Source organism: Equus quagga, chromosome 14 (assembly GCF_021613505.1).
Source record: "Equus quagga isolate Etosha38 chromosome 14, UCLA_HA_Equagga_1.0, whole genome shotgun sequence".
Taxonomy (NCBI): Eukaryota; Metazoa; Chordata; class Mammalia; order Perissodactyla; family Equidae; genus Equus; species Equus quagga.
Genome location: NC_060280.1, coordinates 73,859,526 through 73,878,311, shown reverse-complemented (window position 1 = coordinate 73,878,311; position 18,786 = coordinate 73,859,526). Strand labels below are relative to the sequence as shown.

General features: G+C 44.4%; 1 protein-coding gene across 2 annotated transcripts in view; it reads left to right on the top strand.

Moving 5' to 3' along the window:
* FEZ1 (fasciculation and elongation protein zeta 1) overlaps positions 1-17,920 on the top strand; it is a 41,841-nt gene extending 23,921 nt beyond the window's left edge. The window contains exons 4-10 of one of the 2 annotated variants that reach the window (XM_046685810.1): positions 3,482-3,568; positions 5,616-5,784; positions 8,149-8,420; positions 9,417-9,497; positions 11,250-11,325; positions 14,951-15,016; positions 17,562-17,920. In XM_046685810.1, coding sequence (XP_046541766.1) covers positions 3,482-3,568; positions 5,616-5,784; positions 8,149-8,420; positions 9,417-9,497; positions 11,250-11,325; positions 14,951-15,016; positions 17,562-17,578 — 768 coding nt within the window. In that variant the 3' untranslated portion in view covers positions 17,579-17,920. The remainder of the gene's footprint in view (positions 1-3,481; positions 3,569-5,615; positions 5,785-8,148; positions 8,421-9,416; positions 9,498-11,249; positions 11,326-14,950; positions 15,017-17,561) is intronic. The other variant, XM_046685811.1, reaches the window with a different exon arrangement.
* Positions 17,921-18,786: the final 866 nt, after the last annotated feature.

Below are 18,786 nucleotides of genomic sequence, written 5' to 3'. Positions count from 1 at the left end.
GGCCATGTGAAACAATCGTTGGGGTGGGGGGAGTGGAATATTGTGCAGTAGAAATTCCCTTTCCTTTGAATGGAATCATCTGGAATGCTTTAACAAAAGACACTGGTTAATAGTCATTCTTGTACATAAGGACTCGCTGTAATTTTAATTCTCACGCAGACCACCGTGCAGCAAGATTGAGCAGAGTTAGAGGCTCTGGGGAAGGGTCTCTGCGTTTGTTGTCAAGCTTTCAGCTACCATGTTACAGCCCTAAAGGCACGCCCTTTACCAAAAGCAGGAGGATCCAGGTCTCCGTTTCTCAATTCTGGGAAGAGGTCACGTGAAGAGTGATTCTTCTTGGAAGAACTGTAGTTCACTTCAATAGTATGAAAACAATTTGCAGTTTTAGTCTAAAAAGAAATTCAGCCCAAAATGACCGTGTCTGCATTGCTTTTGGCCTTCGCCTTCCCGTTTTTAGAGCCTTCCCATTGCCACACAAGAGGCTAATAGAACTCCCTGTGGCAATTTCTATGCTATGTCATATATTAGGAATAAGAGATCCACATATTCTTCCATATACAATAAGTTTATGTGTGTGTGTCTTTATATATATGTGTGTGTATATCCATATATATGTCAATATACACATACACATATGCATGTACTCTTATCCATATAAGTAAGTGCTGTCATTTTTCAAAAATCTTTCTCTTTTTCCCTGTTAGTTCACTTCCAACTTTCCACTCTCTGCACAAGATATTATCCTGGCAATGAAGTGAAGGTAGGGAGTCTATAAATGACATTTGTAAGGAGAGAGGGCTTGTCGAGGAGTGACAGAAGCTATTGGAGAAGAACAGAGTCTGGTAGGATTGAGAGAAAATGTGGGACCAGCCTAGAGAGTGAAGAAGGATGAGAGAAGCAGAACCAAAAGCTAGAAAAGGAGGAGAAAAGGCAGAGCCAGGGTGGATGTGACGAAAGCAGAGTAGGGAATAATGCACCTGAAGAAGAGGAGAGGAGTCAGGGCTTTCTGGGGAATACTTTGTGTATGCTTCTCCTTTTATTTTATTTTTTAGTGGCAGACTTCTGAGATCTGAGAAAATATGGGGTAGGTTAGCTCGCACAATACTAGGAGCTCGCAGTAACTTTCACAAGCTCATGACTGACTCTCAGATCTCTTTTCCCCGAGCCTGACAAATCGGATCTGTAGGCTTTGTGCCAGAGACACAGAGACAGGAGGGGAGAGAAAGCTCTAAGAGTCCTTCCTGCCATTTCCCGCGTTCACGAATGTTTGAACAGCAAGGAGGATCTTCCCTAACGCTCCCTCCCTACCTTCAGCCTGCCATTCAGAGGAGGGACCTTGGGTAGGGAGACAGTGTAGTTGAAAGATGCAATATTAACAGTCAGTGAGGTAAACCTGCTAAGATTGGCCACATTTCAGAAAATGTAAATGTGTCACTTTAAAAATAGACTTCCTGTCCAAAAAATATTCTGGTTATAAGCTAACGCTTGCTGTCAGATGCTTATAAAAAATAATTCAGGGGCCGGCCCCATGGCCAAGTGGTTAAGTTTGGGCACTCCGCTTTGGTGGCCCAGGGTTTCGCTGGTTCGTTCGGATCCAGGCATGGACATGGCACCGCTCATCAAGCCAGGCTGAGGTGGCGTCCCACATAGCACAGTTGAGAGGCACTCACAACTAGAATATACAACTATGTACTGGGGAGTTTGGGGGAGAAGAAGAAGGAAAAAAAAGAAAAAAAATAATTCAAACAGAAAACAAAAAACTTCTTTCCCAATATGAGCCAAACTTCTACCACAAGACTTTCTGGCCCTAAGAAAGTTCTGCTGGGGCTGGCCCCGTGGCCGAGTGGTTAAGTTCGCACGCTCCGCTGCAGGTGGCCCAGTGTTTCGTTGGTTCGAATCCTGGGTGCGGACATGGCACTGCTCATCAAACCACACTGAGGCAGCATCCCACATGCCACAACTAGTAAGACCCACAACGAAGAATATACAACTATGTACCGGGGGGCTTTGGGGAAAAAAAGGAAAAAAAAAATCTTTAAAAAAACAAAACAAAACAAAACAAAAAACTGCATATGATTGAAATTAAAAAAAAAAAAAAAAAAAGGTCTGCCATGTGAGTATAGTTGTGAACCACCTGTGGCTCCAGGAGTTTCATTCCGCACAGGGAAGCTGCAGAAAGCAGGTATTACCATAGCTTGTAGACGTGGCAGAGACTCGAGCATATGAGTTCAACAGCAGAAATAGATGTCACCATCTGGCACACAGGCCTCTCAAATGATCCAGTTGTCTCCCTGTCCTACACCTTATCCAGGCTGAGTGCAGATGGCATTTAAGATATATTTGATTAATTTTTTTATGACATAGTCCTGGTTTTAAGCAAACGTAGATAGAAGGTCATCATGTGTTTTGTTAGGGGTGTCTGCCAAGGCGGAGCTCGAAGAAAAGAGGAGAAATTTCTGAGGCTAGACTACCTCTGACGTGATTGCTTGGATTGGAACTGGGGTGCTTCCTATTAGAACAAGACAAAGGTAATCCCCAGGAGAAGGCAGATGAACATGCCAGCTATTGGTGAGCAAGGGAAATGGATTCCTGGATGAGAGGTGTCTTTGCAGAAAGATTTCCTGGGGCACTTCCTGTCAGCTCCTGTATGACTTTCAAATCAGACTGCTGGACATAGACAGCTTTTTAGGTGGTTTAGTGGTTTATCTTGTGCAGAATTTGAACATAAATGCCAGACTGTGGCCATTTGTGATACAGCCAATAAAGCCAGATTTTCTGTGAATACCTCGTTGGACTTTAACACCTAGAATCTTGATGGTTGTGAATTTTTAGAATCTTACTTGGGATTATGGAATTTTGGAGACGCCGTGCAAATGTTTTGACTTTTGTTGTTGTTGTTTAGCTTGTCCATTAGTTTATGGTCAGGTTATTCTGTGGCAGGTCCCATGTAGATTCATTACCTCCTTCATCAGCTATGACGCCACGCCTAGATTCCAATAACAGGATGGCATTTCATCAGGTTTTAAAAGCATGACTATTTGGACTGGAACAATCCTCTCTTAAAATGCCTAATAAAGTAAAATCTGGGAGCAAACCCCCTGATTGAAACTGCCTATATAAATAAGGAGTGCCTTTGTTGCAGGAGTTGGTTACAGTATTACTCACCCTGAGAAGGTTCCTTGTTCACACAAGGATGACCTGTCTGTGGGTGAAAGAACAGTGCTGTTCCCTTTGAGTCAGAATGGTGCTGGCCACTCATGCCTCATTGCCCTCTTCTGACCAAGCTTAGCTCGGTGTGGCATGCCGTGTGGAAGGTGTATGTTTGCAGTAGGATGAAACTCTGGACACCTCTTATGATTCCCCCTTTACACAATGGCTGAGCGGAGTGGCCTCTCAGTCAGGGTCCTCTATTCTAGAGACTAGAGAGAGCCCTAGTTCTGCTGATGGTCAATCAGAATTCCGTCCCCCGCCCCTCCTTCAGATCCATGAGAAAGAAGAGGAAGAGTTCAATGAGAAGAGTGAACGTGATTCTGGTATCAATGAGGAGCCTCTACTCACAGCAGAGCAGGTACGGATTTCTCTCTCAGTTCTTGGGACTTTTTGTTGTTTTGATAGAGAAAAAGTTTGAGTACATACTTGCCGCATACATTTAAGGCAGAAGAAAAATGTATGGTCTTGTGGTGGCTGTGTTGATGACTTGTAGTGTCTTGATAAGGAATTTCATTTCTCTTTATACCTCAGTTTACCTACCTGCAGTAAATAGGAACGTAAGTCCTGACACTCGGCTTGGGTGGGGTCTGTGTTTGATAACTGCCAGAGAGAGGCCCCGTGTTTACCAGCTTCACTTCTGTGGAGACTCTTATTGCAATTCATTGTATTCAGAGTCAAGACACTTAAACAAGGGTCCCAAACACCTGTTCTTGCAAAAATGGAAGTGGCAGATGAAGCTTTTTTGTAATGGATATTTTCTCATATTTCATAGAACACTGAAAATGTTGATTCTTTCAAAAGGAGTCTTAGAGACACTTGTGTCTTTGTAAAAAAAAAAAGATATAGTGCTTCACACTTGATTGAGTTAGTTATATTTTGGTTTAAATAATTTATTAGTTGGGGAGAATAATCTTGGGTCTCTGGATTCCTTATTCAACCCTGTAGTTAGCAGATACTTATGGGTGCTTGTTTTGAGCAGGCACCATACAAGTTTTTTCACAAAGTAGTTCTGAAAAAGCTCCACCAGGAGACTTCAGTGCCAGAAAGTGCTTTTCAGTAAAAGGAACTCTTTCATATCTGTGCTCAAAAGGTAGGATATAAACAGGTAAGGATCAAGAGATCGAAGGGAACCAGATAAAAAAGAATAGGGGCTAATAGTTATTCTTGTGAATTTTAGGGGAAATACAATTCAATGATACAAATTCAATGATAACTACAGTCATGCACTGCATAACTACGTTTCAGTTAACAATGGATTGCCTATACGATGGTGGCCCCATGAGGTTAGTACCATATGGCCTAGGTGTGTAGTAGGCTATCCCATCTAGGTTTGTGTAAGTGCACTCTGTGATGTTCACACAATGACGAAATCGTCTAAAGACGCATTTCTCAGAATGTATCCCCGTCATTAAGCCGACGCCTGACTGTACTCTGAGAGAAAGAAATGCAGTCATAAAATTCTAAAGGGGGGGTGTCATTTGGTTGCATGCTGTAAATGGCTTCAGTAGTCAAGCAGTAAGCATCGTCTAAATTTGTGAGCTGAGAGGAGAGGGAGGGGACCCTAGTCCCCTTATCTTGGGTCCAGCCTAACGTGAAACCCACTTCAAAGGGCATAGTCCAGTGGCCTTGGAGCCTGAGTCCATCACAGCATCGAGAACAGACAGACGTATAAATGCACTGTTGTGACCAGTCTCACGTGGGGACCCCTTTTAGGAGCAGCCTTTGCTTTGTCCAGTTTCTTTATGAGGAGACAATTGATGTACAAGGTAGTTCACCCTTGTGCCTTTCGGCAGTTATCTAATTTGACTCTTCTAGGAGTGTCCGCTATCAAGGGTCTAGATGACAGCTGCATTTCTTATCAATCCTCTGCTCTCCCGACCTTACCTATCCTTTTCTTATTTTACCATCTTGCTGCTGGGCAGCTTTAGTTCCTGTCCAGGTGAATTCTGGAGAAATAGCTGTTTTCCTCTATGTTAAAAAAGCCTCCTCATTTTCGGTTGTTCTAGGAACACTTTGTTTTTTCTGGTCATAAGCGTTGTAACAATTAATGGATTGGGTTTCGTGTTAAAGTAGAGTGGATAAAATATTTTCCCACTAAGAAATAAAGTGCTCAGCAAATTGAAGTAAATGTTCCCTTCCAGGCAGCTCTGCCTCGTTTCCTGAAAGAGTATTTATTTCCAATAAAGCACTCATCTAAGTGGTGTTCTTGGAAGAGGTTTCCATTAAAGAGTGCTTTACATTACCACAGGAGTGTGTGTAAGCCCTTGGTCAGATCTAGTTTTACTATTCTTCAATATTTATGAAGTAACAATGTTGCTTTAGGAATTTCACAGACAGCAAATTAGAAACATACCTAACTGATGAAAATTCAACAGCGCGGCCACTGTCTTGTGTACCTTCTTCAGGTAATTGAGGAGATTGAGGAAATGATGCAGAACTCCCCAGACCCTGAGGAGGAGGAGGAGGCTCTGGAGGAGGAGGATGGGGGAGAGACCTCCTCCCAGGCAGACTCTGTCCTCCTGCAGGAGATGCAGGCCTTGACCCAGACCTTCAACAACAACTGGTCCTATGAAGGTGAGGGCCCTGGGGGGCGGGCTTGCCGAGGACGAACGCCTCCTCTGTGCCAGGCACTGGGCACTTGCTTCAAACGTAGCTAACAACCTCGAATTGAAGGAGTTGGTACCACCTTTCTCACTGGGCCTCAGGAGAGAAGTCAGCATTTTATGGGGGGAGGAAAGGCAACAGAGCAAAATTAAACTGGTAAAACTATCCAAAGAACAAGAGTAAAGCACAATAAGAAGTCTGGAGCCACTTTTCAAAATGATAGAATCAAACAAAACAACCTGTAAAAGGTAAAGATAATAACTCATTTTTGGAGAGATTTCTATTGCCAGGCCTGTTCTAAAACTTTATGTGCATAATCTCATTTCATCCCCACACCCACCTCATTAGGATTGAGCTGACAGTATTCTGAGAGATTAAGTGACTTGTTCAAGGCCACCGTTGGGAAAATATAATTAAAAAGAAAATCTCCTCCCCACCCAGAAAATCTCTCCACGGAAGTAGAGGAGAAAGAAAAGAATTTTATTACTGAATAAGCATTAAACCAGAATGTGACACACATTCCAGACAACCTGCTAAAAGGATTGCAAAACCAGAAAGAAATCTCAGTCTTGTCTGTAGCTAAGTGGATATACCCATTACATTAAGTAGGTTTTGCGATTTGGAGTTGTGACAAGTTAGGTCCTTGTTATCTTCTTTGATGATATTACTTTTCAAAGCAGCAACTCCCTGGTCCTTGAGGAAACATTCCAGAGTCCTGAGACTGGCAAGAGGCTTATTTAGCCTTTGAAATGATTGACATACATTTGAAAAGGACAGAGAAAAAAGTTCTGAAAGAAAAGGGAGGTGAGAGAGAGGGAAAGCCTCTTCCCTTACTTTTAACAGGGAGAATCAAGTCTCTTGTTTTTAATTTATATTTGTGCTTATACCACAGACAAGTCGTAAGGGGTGGAGCCAAAATTTGAAGCCAGGGGGGTTGACTCAGAGTCCGCACTCTTAATCTCTGTGTCGTATTAACTCTCTGACACAGATTTGTACTAATGATGATCATGCAAAGAAAGAGGTGGATGAAGCGTGAAATGAAAAGATGTAACTAACACAGCAAAGGCAAAACTGAGTATAAAATTCATCAGTCCGTAGGGATAATGATGCCCATGCTGCAGGAGGGGCCATGGCAATACATCCGCATGGGGGGTGAAGGGCACTTAGAAACAACGGAGAGAGAAGGAAGGCTGATCAGGGCATAAATGTCCAGCACGGGTTAGAATAGTGGTAAAAATGGAGGCGCCATCTGAAGACCTGCGTCCTGCAAGTAAAACCCTGTGGCTCTCAGCAGCAGAGGCAGGGCGACGGCCAGAGAAGGAATCTGGGGAGGGACGGGCAGATTTGGCCGTGGTGCCGCATTCACAGCCGCCCCAATCGGGCCATTCTCAGCCACACAAAGGTCCCAAACATAGAAGCATTCAGCAAACGACTTGTGAAAACAGCTGAAATGCAGAGTGAAATGGCAAAAACAGAAGGAGGAGGGCTGCTCCAAAGAGCAAAATAAAGGAAAGTCGAACCAAGTCAGCAAATATCCGGGCAAAGCAGAAAGGAAAAGGAAACGGAAAATGGATTCTGAGGCAGAAACAAAAGATGCCGTTAGAAAGGGACAAAATCAAAAAGATGCCCTCACATCTATTTTAAATGAAGAAGTCTTAGGAGACAGAACTTAAAGTAAAGTTATCTCTATCCATTATCTCAGGTTCCCTTTCCTGTTCCCTGGCAGTAGCAGACCACTCTGTGCCAGCTAGCCAGCGTCAATTTCAATGCATGTGGCCAGTCTTCTGCACGTTTCATATATTTTTGAATACGTGCACTGGCACATGGACCATAGATGTAAAGAAGGCCTCGCATTGCTCTGCTTGTCTTGCTGTCAGCTGTGTCTTGATCACTTCTTGGGAATAAACACCACCTCTTTATTGTTCTTCAGCACAAATGCCCAAAACCTCCTCTTAATGTTTTTTCCCCTCTGATTCTTGACCCATTTCACGTGGGGAATATCATAGAGACAGAAGAAAAATAGGAGGAAAGAACAAGGATCAAAAAGCATGTGTCCATCCACACCCATTTTTGTGGACAGAGTCCACAGGCTTCCTTCAGGGCTGTTTCTTCTTCCTTGTTTCCAGAGTGTGGTGTTCTCTTCTGCAGACCATATACTGGCCCTCCCTTCCTGGCATGCCCCTAAATTGTGAAGGTCTTTCCTGCCCCTTTAAGGAGTTGGAAGGGGTCTCCTTCGAAGGGGCAGTCCCATCACAAGTGGCAGCAGGCCCGGGAGCCTCTCCAGTGGGCTCTGGCTGGGATGCAGGTGTCACCTTCGGATGTCTTCCCCTGCAGGACTGAGGCACATGTCTGGGTCTGAGCTGACCGAGCTGCTGGACCAGGTGGAGGGTGCCATCCGAGACTTCTCGGAGGAGCTGGTGCAACAGCTGGCCCGCCGGGACGAGCTGGAGTTTGAGAAGGAAGTGAAGAACTCCTTCATCACAGTGCTTATTGAGGTTCAGAACAAGCAGAAGGAGCAGCGAGAACTGATGAAAAAGAGGCGGAAAGAGAAAGGGCTGAGTCTGCAGAGCAGCCGAATAGAGAAAGGAAACCAGATGCCTCTCAAGGTATGTGAACAACCCAGCTGGAAGACGCGGCGCGTCCAACAGCAAACCCTCGCCATTTCAGGTCCCCATACCAATCCTGCAGTGGACTCATAAACAGACCTGCACTGGGCAGTGAGTGTGAGCAGGACGCTGTGGCAGACAGTGGGGCCATAAAGAGGGAGAAGATACCGCCTGTCCCCTCTTCTTCCCCAGAGGACTCACAGTCTAACTGGGAGAGACAGGATGTACACATTAGAAAATAATTGAATATGGCACGTGTTCTCTTAGGCAAGACCGTAGGAAGTGGAGTGAAGGCACTTAGCACCGAGACGCGTTGTCTCTTTGGACTCTGCGTCAGAATCCCTGCTCCTGGCATAGTTGAGAGTCCTGACTTGACTCTTTAGCGTGCAGGTAGGATGTTTCAGGATTGAAAGTTATCAAATGCCTTGTGATTATATTGACAGAATTCTTCAAACCAGTGGTTCTTAATCAGGGAAGCTCAGCAGAATTGTCTAAAGAGCTTTTTCAGAATACCTTTGTCTGGGCTCTGTCCCAGACCTACTGAATTGGGCGTAGGCATGGGCATTTTGAAAAAAGCTTCCCAGACAAGGACAGTTGCTTTACATCTGCCCTCCCCGTGGCTGGACATTTTGTCTTCTTCCCTAAGATATTGCATCATCAGCTGCCCAGGTTTTACTGTGGTGCTATTTACACAGTGGAGGCTGCAATGAGGAAACCTGGGGAAGTGCAGGGGTGTCTTGTTGCCCTGAGGGACTTTCTAAGATAAGTCTTTGAGACTCTGCTGTTTATTCTTCCTAAGCTCGGGCTGAAATTTTGGCCTGTCTCTTAGCCCAGGTCTTACATTTACTTTTCGGTCACAGAGCCGCGGGGCAGTTATCGGGGACAGTGTGGTAGCTCATGGGTCGGGTACTTTAGGGAGGACACAGAAGTCCCTGGGGGTGATGAATATGGCGCAGGAAGTGTTTGCTCTCCTTGAGTCCCTCTCTGCTCCCTCAGCGCTTCAGCATGGAAGGCATCTCCAACATTCTGCAGAGCGGCATCCGCCAGACTTTCGGCTCCTCAGGAACTGACAAACAGGTACGAGCAGTCTTCCTGCCCCCAGCTTTCCTCCTGGTCTCTTGCAACTTGGCCTCCCCAACAAATGCGGCATGGTGATTCACTAGAATTATCCCACCCCTCGGCAAGGCAGGGGAGGGGTCCTAACATTTTCTTCTACTCTTAAGGAGGAACAGAAAGTGTCTTTTTTTTTTTATTATTTTTTTTTATTTTTATTTTTTTTAAAGATTTTATTTTTTCCTTTTTCTCCCCAAAGCCCCCCGGGTACACAGCTGTGTATTCTTCGTTGTGGGTTCCTCTAGTGTATTCTTCGTTGTGAGTTCCTCTAGTTGTGGCATGTGGGACGCTGCCTCAGCGTGGTCTGACGAGCAGTGCCATGTCCACGCCCAGGATTCGAACCGACGAAACACTGGGCCGCCTGCATCGGAGCGCGCGAACTTAACCACTCGGCCACGGGGCCAGCCCCCAGAAAGTGTCTTTTTAAAGGTGAACAGGTTTTTGAGCTCCAGTATCCTAGGACCTGGATAAAATTAAAACTCAACACTGCTTGTAGACTTATGAGTTAAGTTGTTTTAAGAACAAAATGCATTAAAAGTGGGATCCATTTCAAGATGGATCCCATCCAAGAGGTTGATTAACTATCACATTGGATCTCCAGCTGAACCAGTCCCAAGACTGCTTCTCTGCTGCCCCACTCTGACCATAACCCACGCAGTGGCATCTCCTGGTTGGCTCCATTTAGTCAATTAGTTGCCTGAGAAGTAGTTTGCATTTCTAGTTATTAAGACAGTGTTCAAAACTTATATTGAGTACCTATCTGTGCTAAGCTCTGTTGCTAGGCACTCAGGAACAAAGCTGAGTAAGTCCTGGTCCCTGCGTCCCTGAAGTGGATAATCTGATAGAGATGGCCGGGGAGAAAATAGACAAGTTTGAGATGGTGGAATAAGTGTGCGTACACTGTATATGTGTTTTCGACATATCTGTGGCTGAATCCTAGTGTTAGGATTCTAGGACTGCAGCGTGGGAAGAGATTTTAGGAACCTCTAACCCAGTCACTTCGTTCCACAGCAGTGAGAGCTAAGGCCCAGAGAGATGAGGCATTTTCCCGAGGCCACACTGCAGGTGGCAGAGCCAAGACTGAAATACAGGCCTCCTGACTTTTGGTCTAGAGTTCTTCTCACTCACTGCCCCAGGCTCCCTTAGAACCCTTCAAGGTCTTTCTGGCCCTTGTTCTTTGCTCTCCACTGGGCCCGAAGATGATTTTGTTGTAGGAGCACCTCATATCCAGCAGAGGGAGCAAACCCAACATCCAAGACCGAGGGCCAGGTTGAGGTTCTCTCTCTAGCCTGTCATTTTTGACAAAAGAGAAACCATTCATTCTCAAATTGCTCTGCAAAGGATAAGAAAATATAATACTCCTACACCCCCCACCCCCCCAAATGTTCTTTGCTCTAATCCCGTAGGAAAAGCTCACCAGGATTCCTAAAGAAAGAAAAAGTTTCTAGTGTCAGGAGAATGTAGAAGTTGGAATGGAGGGAAATTTTTCTTGGCTACTAGGGTGAAGTCTTAGTTTTAAAGAGACATTCCCCAAAGATGAGAAAAAGGTCCTGAAACAGTGGTATGCAAATTATCACGGGTGTTGTCGAGAATGTTAATTGAGGGAGCCTGTTTGTTGGAGAAAAACACAATGATGTGCTAATTGTCAACTATATCTTATGCCCAGAGGGACTGTATCTTATGTCTCAAGCCCTGCCCACCATGTTTGTCTTGTAGTATCTGAACACAGTCATCCCTTATGAGAAGAAGGCCTCCCCTCCGTCAGTGGAAGATCTCCAGATGCTGACAAACAGTGAGTTCCTCTCCTCAGCGAGATCAGCTGCTTTATTTTGCTCTCTCCCTCCCTGTGAGTTGCACCCCTGGTGCCTCAGGCTTGAGGTGTCCTGAGAACAGTTTCGGATGGGTCAAAATATGCTCCATATCATTGCATTGTGTCCCCCTGCGCAGGGGTAAAATTAAAGTGCTCTGTAGTGATACCCAGAGCTGTCTTGCCTTTTCCCTGTTCCTGAAGGGAAGAGACTTGCCAGAGCAAAATGAGTTGATGACAGAGGTTGGGAGTGGGTAGGGGGCAGTAGTGGTGTGCAGGGGCCTCTTGTGTTTCACCCAGCAGTTCTGAGGCTCTGCATTCTCTATCTTGCCCGTTCTGCCCTCTGCAACCTGAGGTCGCCTGGCCCAAACTTGTGCCCCGAAGGAGGGAGCTCAGTCTGTGGGACTGGCTGTAGTTTTAATGAGAAGTAAGGTTTCTTGGGTTGGGTGAGGCTGATTGGAAAGAATGGAGTCTGGTTTTCCTTTCAGGAAATGACTGCCTCCTCTCCTCCACTTTGGCTCTATGGTCAAATAATATTAATAAACATTCTGAGCTATGGGAGAAAACAGTGTGTGATAAAGAGCCTTTTGTAGGCAAAATCTCTTTATATACATCAAACACTACAACCCCCAAAGGGCCAGGGGCACATGGTGTTAGCCATCAGTGTCAGCTTGATTCTTTTAGGAAGAGAAAAATCCTCTGCTGAGATGTGGTGACAGCTCAGTGAATCATGAGAATGTCCATCTCCCTGGCAACCGTGCACTGCATTGAGTGACATCCTAAGCAGGCTGCCCAGCCCACTGCAGCATTGCCTTGGGGGGAATGGGCCAGCCGCAGGGCTGTGTGATACCCTAGGGGATGGGTAGAGGAGCTTTGTCTGTTCATCGAGGAAGATAGGTACCTGCTGGGCCCCGGTGCTAAAGGTGACCAAATGTTTTCATTTTTATCAATTTGCAGGACTAAAGCAGGAGGTTCTGGTAAACGGAAATCCTGCCTGCCTCAACAGATACTGTGTCCTTGAGAATCTGGGATTTTAAATTCAAAGTACATTGGCTTCCTCTTAACTCATTTTAAACTCCTTTATTTGCATGAACATGCACTAAGATTTTTTTAAAGGGAGCGGATAGAAATGAACTGACATTTATAGGTGTTTGTGTTTTCACAAGGAGTAAGCATTTGGAAAATAATTTGGACAAATTATGAAGGTTGATATATGTAAAGTACTCTATCATGGTCTTCAAAAAAAGAAAGAGCTATAAATTTACTACAGATACCCATTCAGGAATTCAGTGTGAAATCCTTTCATTTTAATTAAGAAACAGTGGCTTTGTTTACATTTTTCAAGTTAGTTTAAAAAATTATAGTTAGAGCTTATCCAGCATTTAGAATACTTTGGAAATATAGAAAAGTGAACAAAGGAAGATAAATAATTCATTGTGCCCTCCGCTGTGGTTACTATTTAGCTGTTTTTAAGCCATAATATTTTATGTCTTTTCCATATAGTTGGGATTATACTGGCTATAAAATTTTGTATCATGATTTTAGTCACATCAGTTAACATTTGGTTAACATTCTTTTTATGGCTCTCTCTTCTATCGTGTGGATATACCATATTCCAATATTTTATACCCTTTAAAATAAAAAGCTGCCATCTTTCCTGAATATGAATTCTCCTGTAGCTTATGAAAGCTCTGTTCTTTTGGCAAATCTTTGTATGGATTTGTGAACAACGTCTCCTCTTTGCCCTACTCCTGAATCAAGGACGTAGGCCAAAGACCAGCTCTTGGGACCAGATAATTCATATGAATTTTGGACTTTGGAGATCAACTTAGATACATATTGACTGAGTACAGTTATTGTGTTTTTACGGCCATCTTCTTGGTGCGGCATTTAGTCTGCTCATCATGTTCAGTTGCAAAGTATTTCCAGCCTATTAATTTGAGAAGAATGCATGTCTAAAAATACAGAAGAAATAAAACAAAAGAAATCAACCCCTGGAGGGCCTCAGGTTCAGGCTCTTTCTTTTTCTGAACCTGGCCACTGACGCATGCCCCCCGTCAGGCTCTGCTCTTCACCTGCTGCTGATTTTTGGAATCAAGTTTCATTACCCTGACTTGAAACTAGGCAGGGTAATCAATGGAGAGCAAGGACGTGGACACGGATTGGGGATCAGTCCATTGTCGTGATTGCCTCCGGACCCTAGCTATTAGTGCCAGCTGATCTTCGTTTTCTCTGCTTGCAAAAGTAATACATGCTCATTTAAAAAGACAGACAGTGTAGAAGTCTAATGTAGAAAGGAACATTGCCTGTGGTCTCACACTCAGAGATAACCACTTTTAACAGTTTCATGCACATTCTTCCAGATTTTCTATGAATATTAGAGTTTATTTATTCATTTAAAAGTTAATACATAATGTTCAGCCTCTTTCTTTACTAATAAGTATGTCTTGTACCCATAGATATCTCTCATTTTCATAAAGTCCTATAAGATCACATGGAATACATAGAGCATAGTTTATTTAGGAATTTATGGATGAAGAAACTTATTGGAGGACTCCCCCGTCCCTCGTTTTTTGATATTATAAACAAAGTCTGGTGACTTTCTGGAAGGATTTTCTAGAAAGCTGACTTCCACAATGTGAAGTATGAATATGAAAAGGTGCTACCTAGTCTGATAACAGGAAAAGCTACTTTAGAGACTTTTATAAAAAGCCTTTAGGCTTTAATAACTTCCCTATTGTTCACTTCGTGCGTAGATCATGAACTGTTTCAACAAGTCGTCTGTAAGCTCCTTGAGAGTCCATAATTCTTTTGCATCTCCACAAATTCTAGCACTGTCCCGGGCATAAAATAGAAAGTAAATATCTGTTAAATTAAGTTCCTTTGTTATTAATAAATTAGAGGTGAGAGATTTTTCTAATAATATCTGTTTCTATGAATAGAATTTTCTATTTTGCTGCTGAGGAAGATTCACTCTGAGCTAACATCTGTTGCCAATCTTCCTCTTTTTCGCTTGAGGAAGAGTCGACCTCAGCTAACATCTATGCCAGTCTTCCTCTATTTTGTATGTGGGTCACTGCCACAGCGTGGCCACCCATAAGTGATGTGTAGGTCTGCACCTGGGAACCGAACCCAGGCCACTGAAGCAGAGCACACTGAACTTAACCACTAGGCCACAGGAGTGGCTTCTGAATAGAGTGTTTTTAAGACAGTTTATTGGTGATTGAATAACATGATGACTATTATGCTTAACATTTAGATTGCATCTGAAAGCTGATTCTTTTTTAAATTATTTATTTTTATGATTATTAAATATATATACTTAGGAGATGATGTGGAAATTATGGATGAGGGAAAAAAGTAAAAGATACAAGAAAAAGAGAAAATAAAGTCACCAATAGGCCACTCTGACCTTGATGTGTTCTCCTCTGTCAGCATGTTGAATGTTGACTCTTGACAGAAGCTTCTAGACTTTTCTCAATACTCAATGAATATCTAGTTTCCTTGAATCCTTTCTCACTCACTTTGGGTTGGTGGGTTGTCTGGTCCTAGAAGTGAGCTTTATGCCTTGATGGCACCTTGGCTCATCTCTCTCTCTCTCCTTCTCCAGTTCTCTTTGCCATGAAGGAGGATAATGAGAAGGTGCCCACTTTGCTAACAGACTACATTTTAAAAGGTAAGAGCTGCCCCAGGCCCCTGGGGCCCCTTATCCTAGGACTCCTGTGGAAGGTGAGGAACTGACTCTCCAGCCTTCCTGGGGCATCCATGCCAGACCAGACCAGACCAGACCAGACCGGGCAGCGCCAGGGAAATCAAGTGGACAATTGTGAGGCCCTCGCAGGAGTGGGTTTTGCCTTTGGACGTTGCTAGGAGGCCTGGGAAGAAGATTCCATCACCCCCTAGTCACCAGAGTGACTCCACATGAAGAGCAGCCAAACCAACAAAAGACTTATTGTGCAAGTTCTGTGGAGTTTGAGCTATTTAGTTAGGAAGAACAAAGCCTGAGGATACTTTCAATAGTTTTCAGCTGCTCGCAAGGCGACAAACTACGGTCATGATTAGCTACATCATTTCATAACTTTTTTTTTGTTTTATCTTTTGTTATGGAAACTTTTAACATATATAAAAGTAGAGCAAATGGTATAATGAACTCTCATATGCTTAACCTCCTGCTTCAACAATTATTAACTCATGGCCAATCTTTTTCATTCATACCCCTGCCCAACTTCTCCCCTCCATATTATTTTGAAGCAGATTCCAATCATCATTTTTTTCACCCGTGAATATTTCAGTGTATATTTCTAAAACATAAGGACTCCTAAAAATAATACATAACCACAATATCATTATCACAACTAGAAAAGTAAAAAATTTCTTGATGTCATTGACTATCCAATCAGCATTCAGATTTCCCTGTAAATTTTTTTTTCAGTTTATTTGTTTGAATCAGGATCCAGTGGAGGTCTGTCCATTGCAGTTGGATATGTTTCTTGAGTCTCTCTTAATATATGTAGGTTCACCTTTCCTTCCTCTCTCATTCCTTGAAATTTATTTCTTGGAGAAATCAGGTTGTTTGCCCCTGTTGCTTTTGCTAGCTGGTTGTGTCCCCATGGTTTAATTTAATATGTTCTTCCATCTTCTGTATTTCCTCTTAACTGGGAGAGCAAGAGGCTTGATCAGATTCAGCCTCAAATTTTTTTTTTTTTTTTTTTAAGGATTGGCACCTGGACTAACAACTGATGCCAATCTGTTTTTTTTTTTTCTTTCTGCTTTATCTCCCCAAACTCCCCCTGTACACAGTTATATATCTTAGTTGCAGGTCCTTCTAGTTGTGGGATGTGGGACGCCACCTCAACGTAGCCTGATGAGTGGTGCCATGTCCGCGCCCAGGATCCGAACCCTGGGCTGCCGCAGCGGAGAGCGCGAACTTAACCACTTGGCCACGGAGCCGGCCCCACAGCCTGAAATTTTTTAAGCATTATATTATCAGTGGTTGTAAACTTCCATTAAGAGACACATACTCTCTGCTTGTCTTTCTTTTTGTGATGTTAATCTTTATTAGGCTGCTCAGGCTGCTAAAACAAAGTATCACTGGGTAGCTTAGACAACAGAAATTTGTTTTCTCAGCATTCTAGAGGCTGGGAAGTCCATGATGAAGAAGCTGGCAAATTTGGTTTCTAGGAGGGATCTCTTCTTGACTTTAAACAGCCACTTCTCACTATGTCCTTACACGGCCTTTCTTCCGTGTGTGTGTGTGTGTGTGTGTGTGTGTGTGTGTGTGAGGAGCGAGAGCACAAGAGCTCTCTGGTGTCTCTTCTTAAAAGGACACTAATCCTATCAGATCAGAGCCCCACCCTTGTGACCTCATCTAATGTTACTTCCTTAGAGGCTCCATCTCCAAATATGGCTGCCCTGGGGGTTAGGCTTCAACACAGGAATTTTGGGGAGACACCAACATTCAGTCCATAACAACATCCCTCAATGATTATTCATTTTAGACCCCTTATCTCATTAGGTTTTTTGCTCCAGGCGCACACACAACTTTGGGTACAGTTTCAGAGGCTTGGGACCTCAGTTAAGAACCTCTGAGCTATATTGTTTCCGTAAGGATCAGAGAGATTAATCTTAAATGTCTGCAGGAGGAATTTAGACTAAACATTGGGAAGAAATTCTGACTCTTACAGGTTTTAAAAGAGCAGAAAATTTCTCAAAGGAGCTTGTCAAAGGAAGTTTGTAGAAAGGGGTTCTGTAAGCCTGGGAGCCTGAGGGCTCGACTTTACCCCTTGTGATCCACTGAAATGTCAGGAAATTTATAAAACTAGTTAACATTTACTGAGCACTTTCGACTTGCCTCAACACCTTGTGGGGTAGGCAGAGGCACAGTCTATTGTGTACATGAAGAAACGGGCACAGACTGGTTGAGTCATTGCCCTAAGGTCTTAGAATTAGGAACGGCTGGATCTAGGGTTTGAACCCAGGCAGACGGGCACCAGAAACCATGCACTTGATTGCTACACCAAACAACCACCTATCATTGGCTCTTCCTTCTTCTGGAAGGAAGACACGTGATTGCAATTATTCCCTGGTTCTAAGGGGGCAATTCTCTGCTGAGGACACTGGCGAGAAGCTGTCATGACCGCTCTCAGCCAGGGCTGCTCTGGGCTGGCAGGTCCTGACCCCCACTGTGCATTGACCTCTCGTATCTCCTCTTCTCTTTTCAGTACTCTGTCCTACCTAACCTTGCCCTTGGGAGCAGCCTTGCTGTGGAGGTCACTGAGCAAGAGTCATTCCATCACAGGGACTGCATGGCACCACGTAACCTCCAACGTGTATTTAAACGTGTATAGCTTAACCTGGATTAAACGTGAGCAAACGCGCGGGGCCCTTTGCTGTTGGCTTCTAGTCCTAGTAATCATTGGATGCATGACCGAGGGGCAGGACTGGTGACATTGCCTCCTCTCCACCCATGTCGGAGGAAGGCAGATGCTCTCACCACTCATGTAGTCTGGCTCCAGCCCTCAAAAACAGCTTACATTCTAAGACTAATTTTGAAATAAACCTTCATTTAATTAATATTCTTCATGTGCTTTGGAGTGTGGTGTTCATTGGCCCTCTGTTCTAAACCCTTTAGAAAAAGGATGTGTAGCTGCCTTCACATGGTGTTCAGGGGCCTGGGGCAGTCAGCCTGGTGTTTAGGGGCCAGGAGCATGCCCTGTTGTGGGTCGTGGTGGGGCTGCACGTGGTACAGACGGAAAGGGGAGGCCTTCCACAGACTCCTAAGATCTTGCTGCTTGGCACCATTAAAGGGAGCTGCACAACGTGTTGTAGGAACTAGCCAGTCAGAAAGGGGGTCAGCCTAGGGGGCAGACTGTGAAGTTAGCAGACAGGAAGTGAGCCACAAGGAGGAGCCGGGCAGCTGTAGTGCCTCCTGGTGGAACGGCCAGGTCCTCACAGGGACCTGGAGGCACAGGATTGAGGGCAGTCAGCTCTGCTGGGCTCTCCAAGCGTGGGGGATTGCGGCTGCTTTCCTGACTGCCCCCAGAGACCCCTGGGAATGCTACCCTGTGACCATGCATGCCCTTCCTGCAGTCCCAGAGGTCCAGCAGCTCTGACTCCTACATGCTGTCTCCAGCATCAGTGGCAGGCAGCTGCCAGCCTTGGCTGCCCAGCAGGTGAAAGCCGCCCTCCTGTCTGGATGCTGGCTTGATTTCACCACAACCTGAATTCTCTTGGCTTCCATCGGCTGGCTTGAATACTATCAACCCTGCCATTTCCCCCACCCCCCACCTTAAAACAAAAACTTATCAAGCATTTGCTGTGCACCTGCCACTGGCCTTATCACTCTACACATCTCGTATCACAGTGAACCCATGCTGTCAGTAGGTCCTAGCACTACCCTGATTTTACATATGAGGAGACAAAGAAACAGAGATGTTCAGGAGTGGT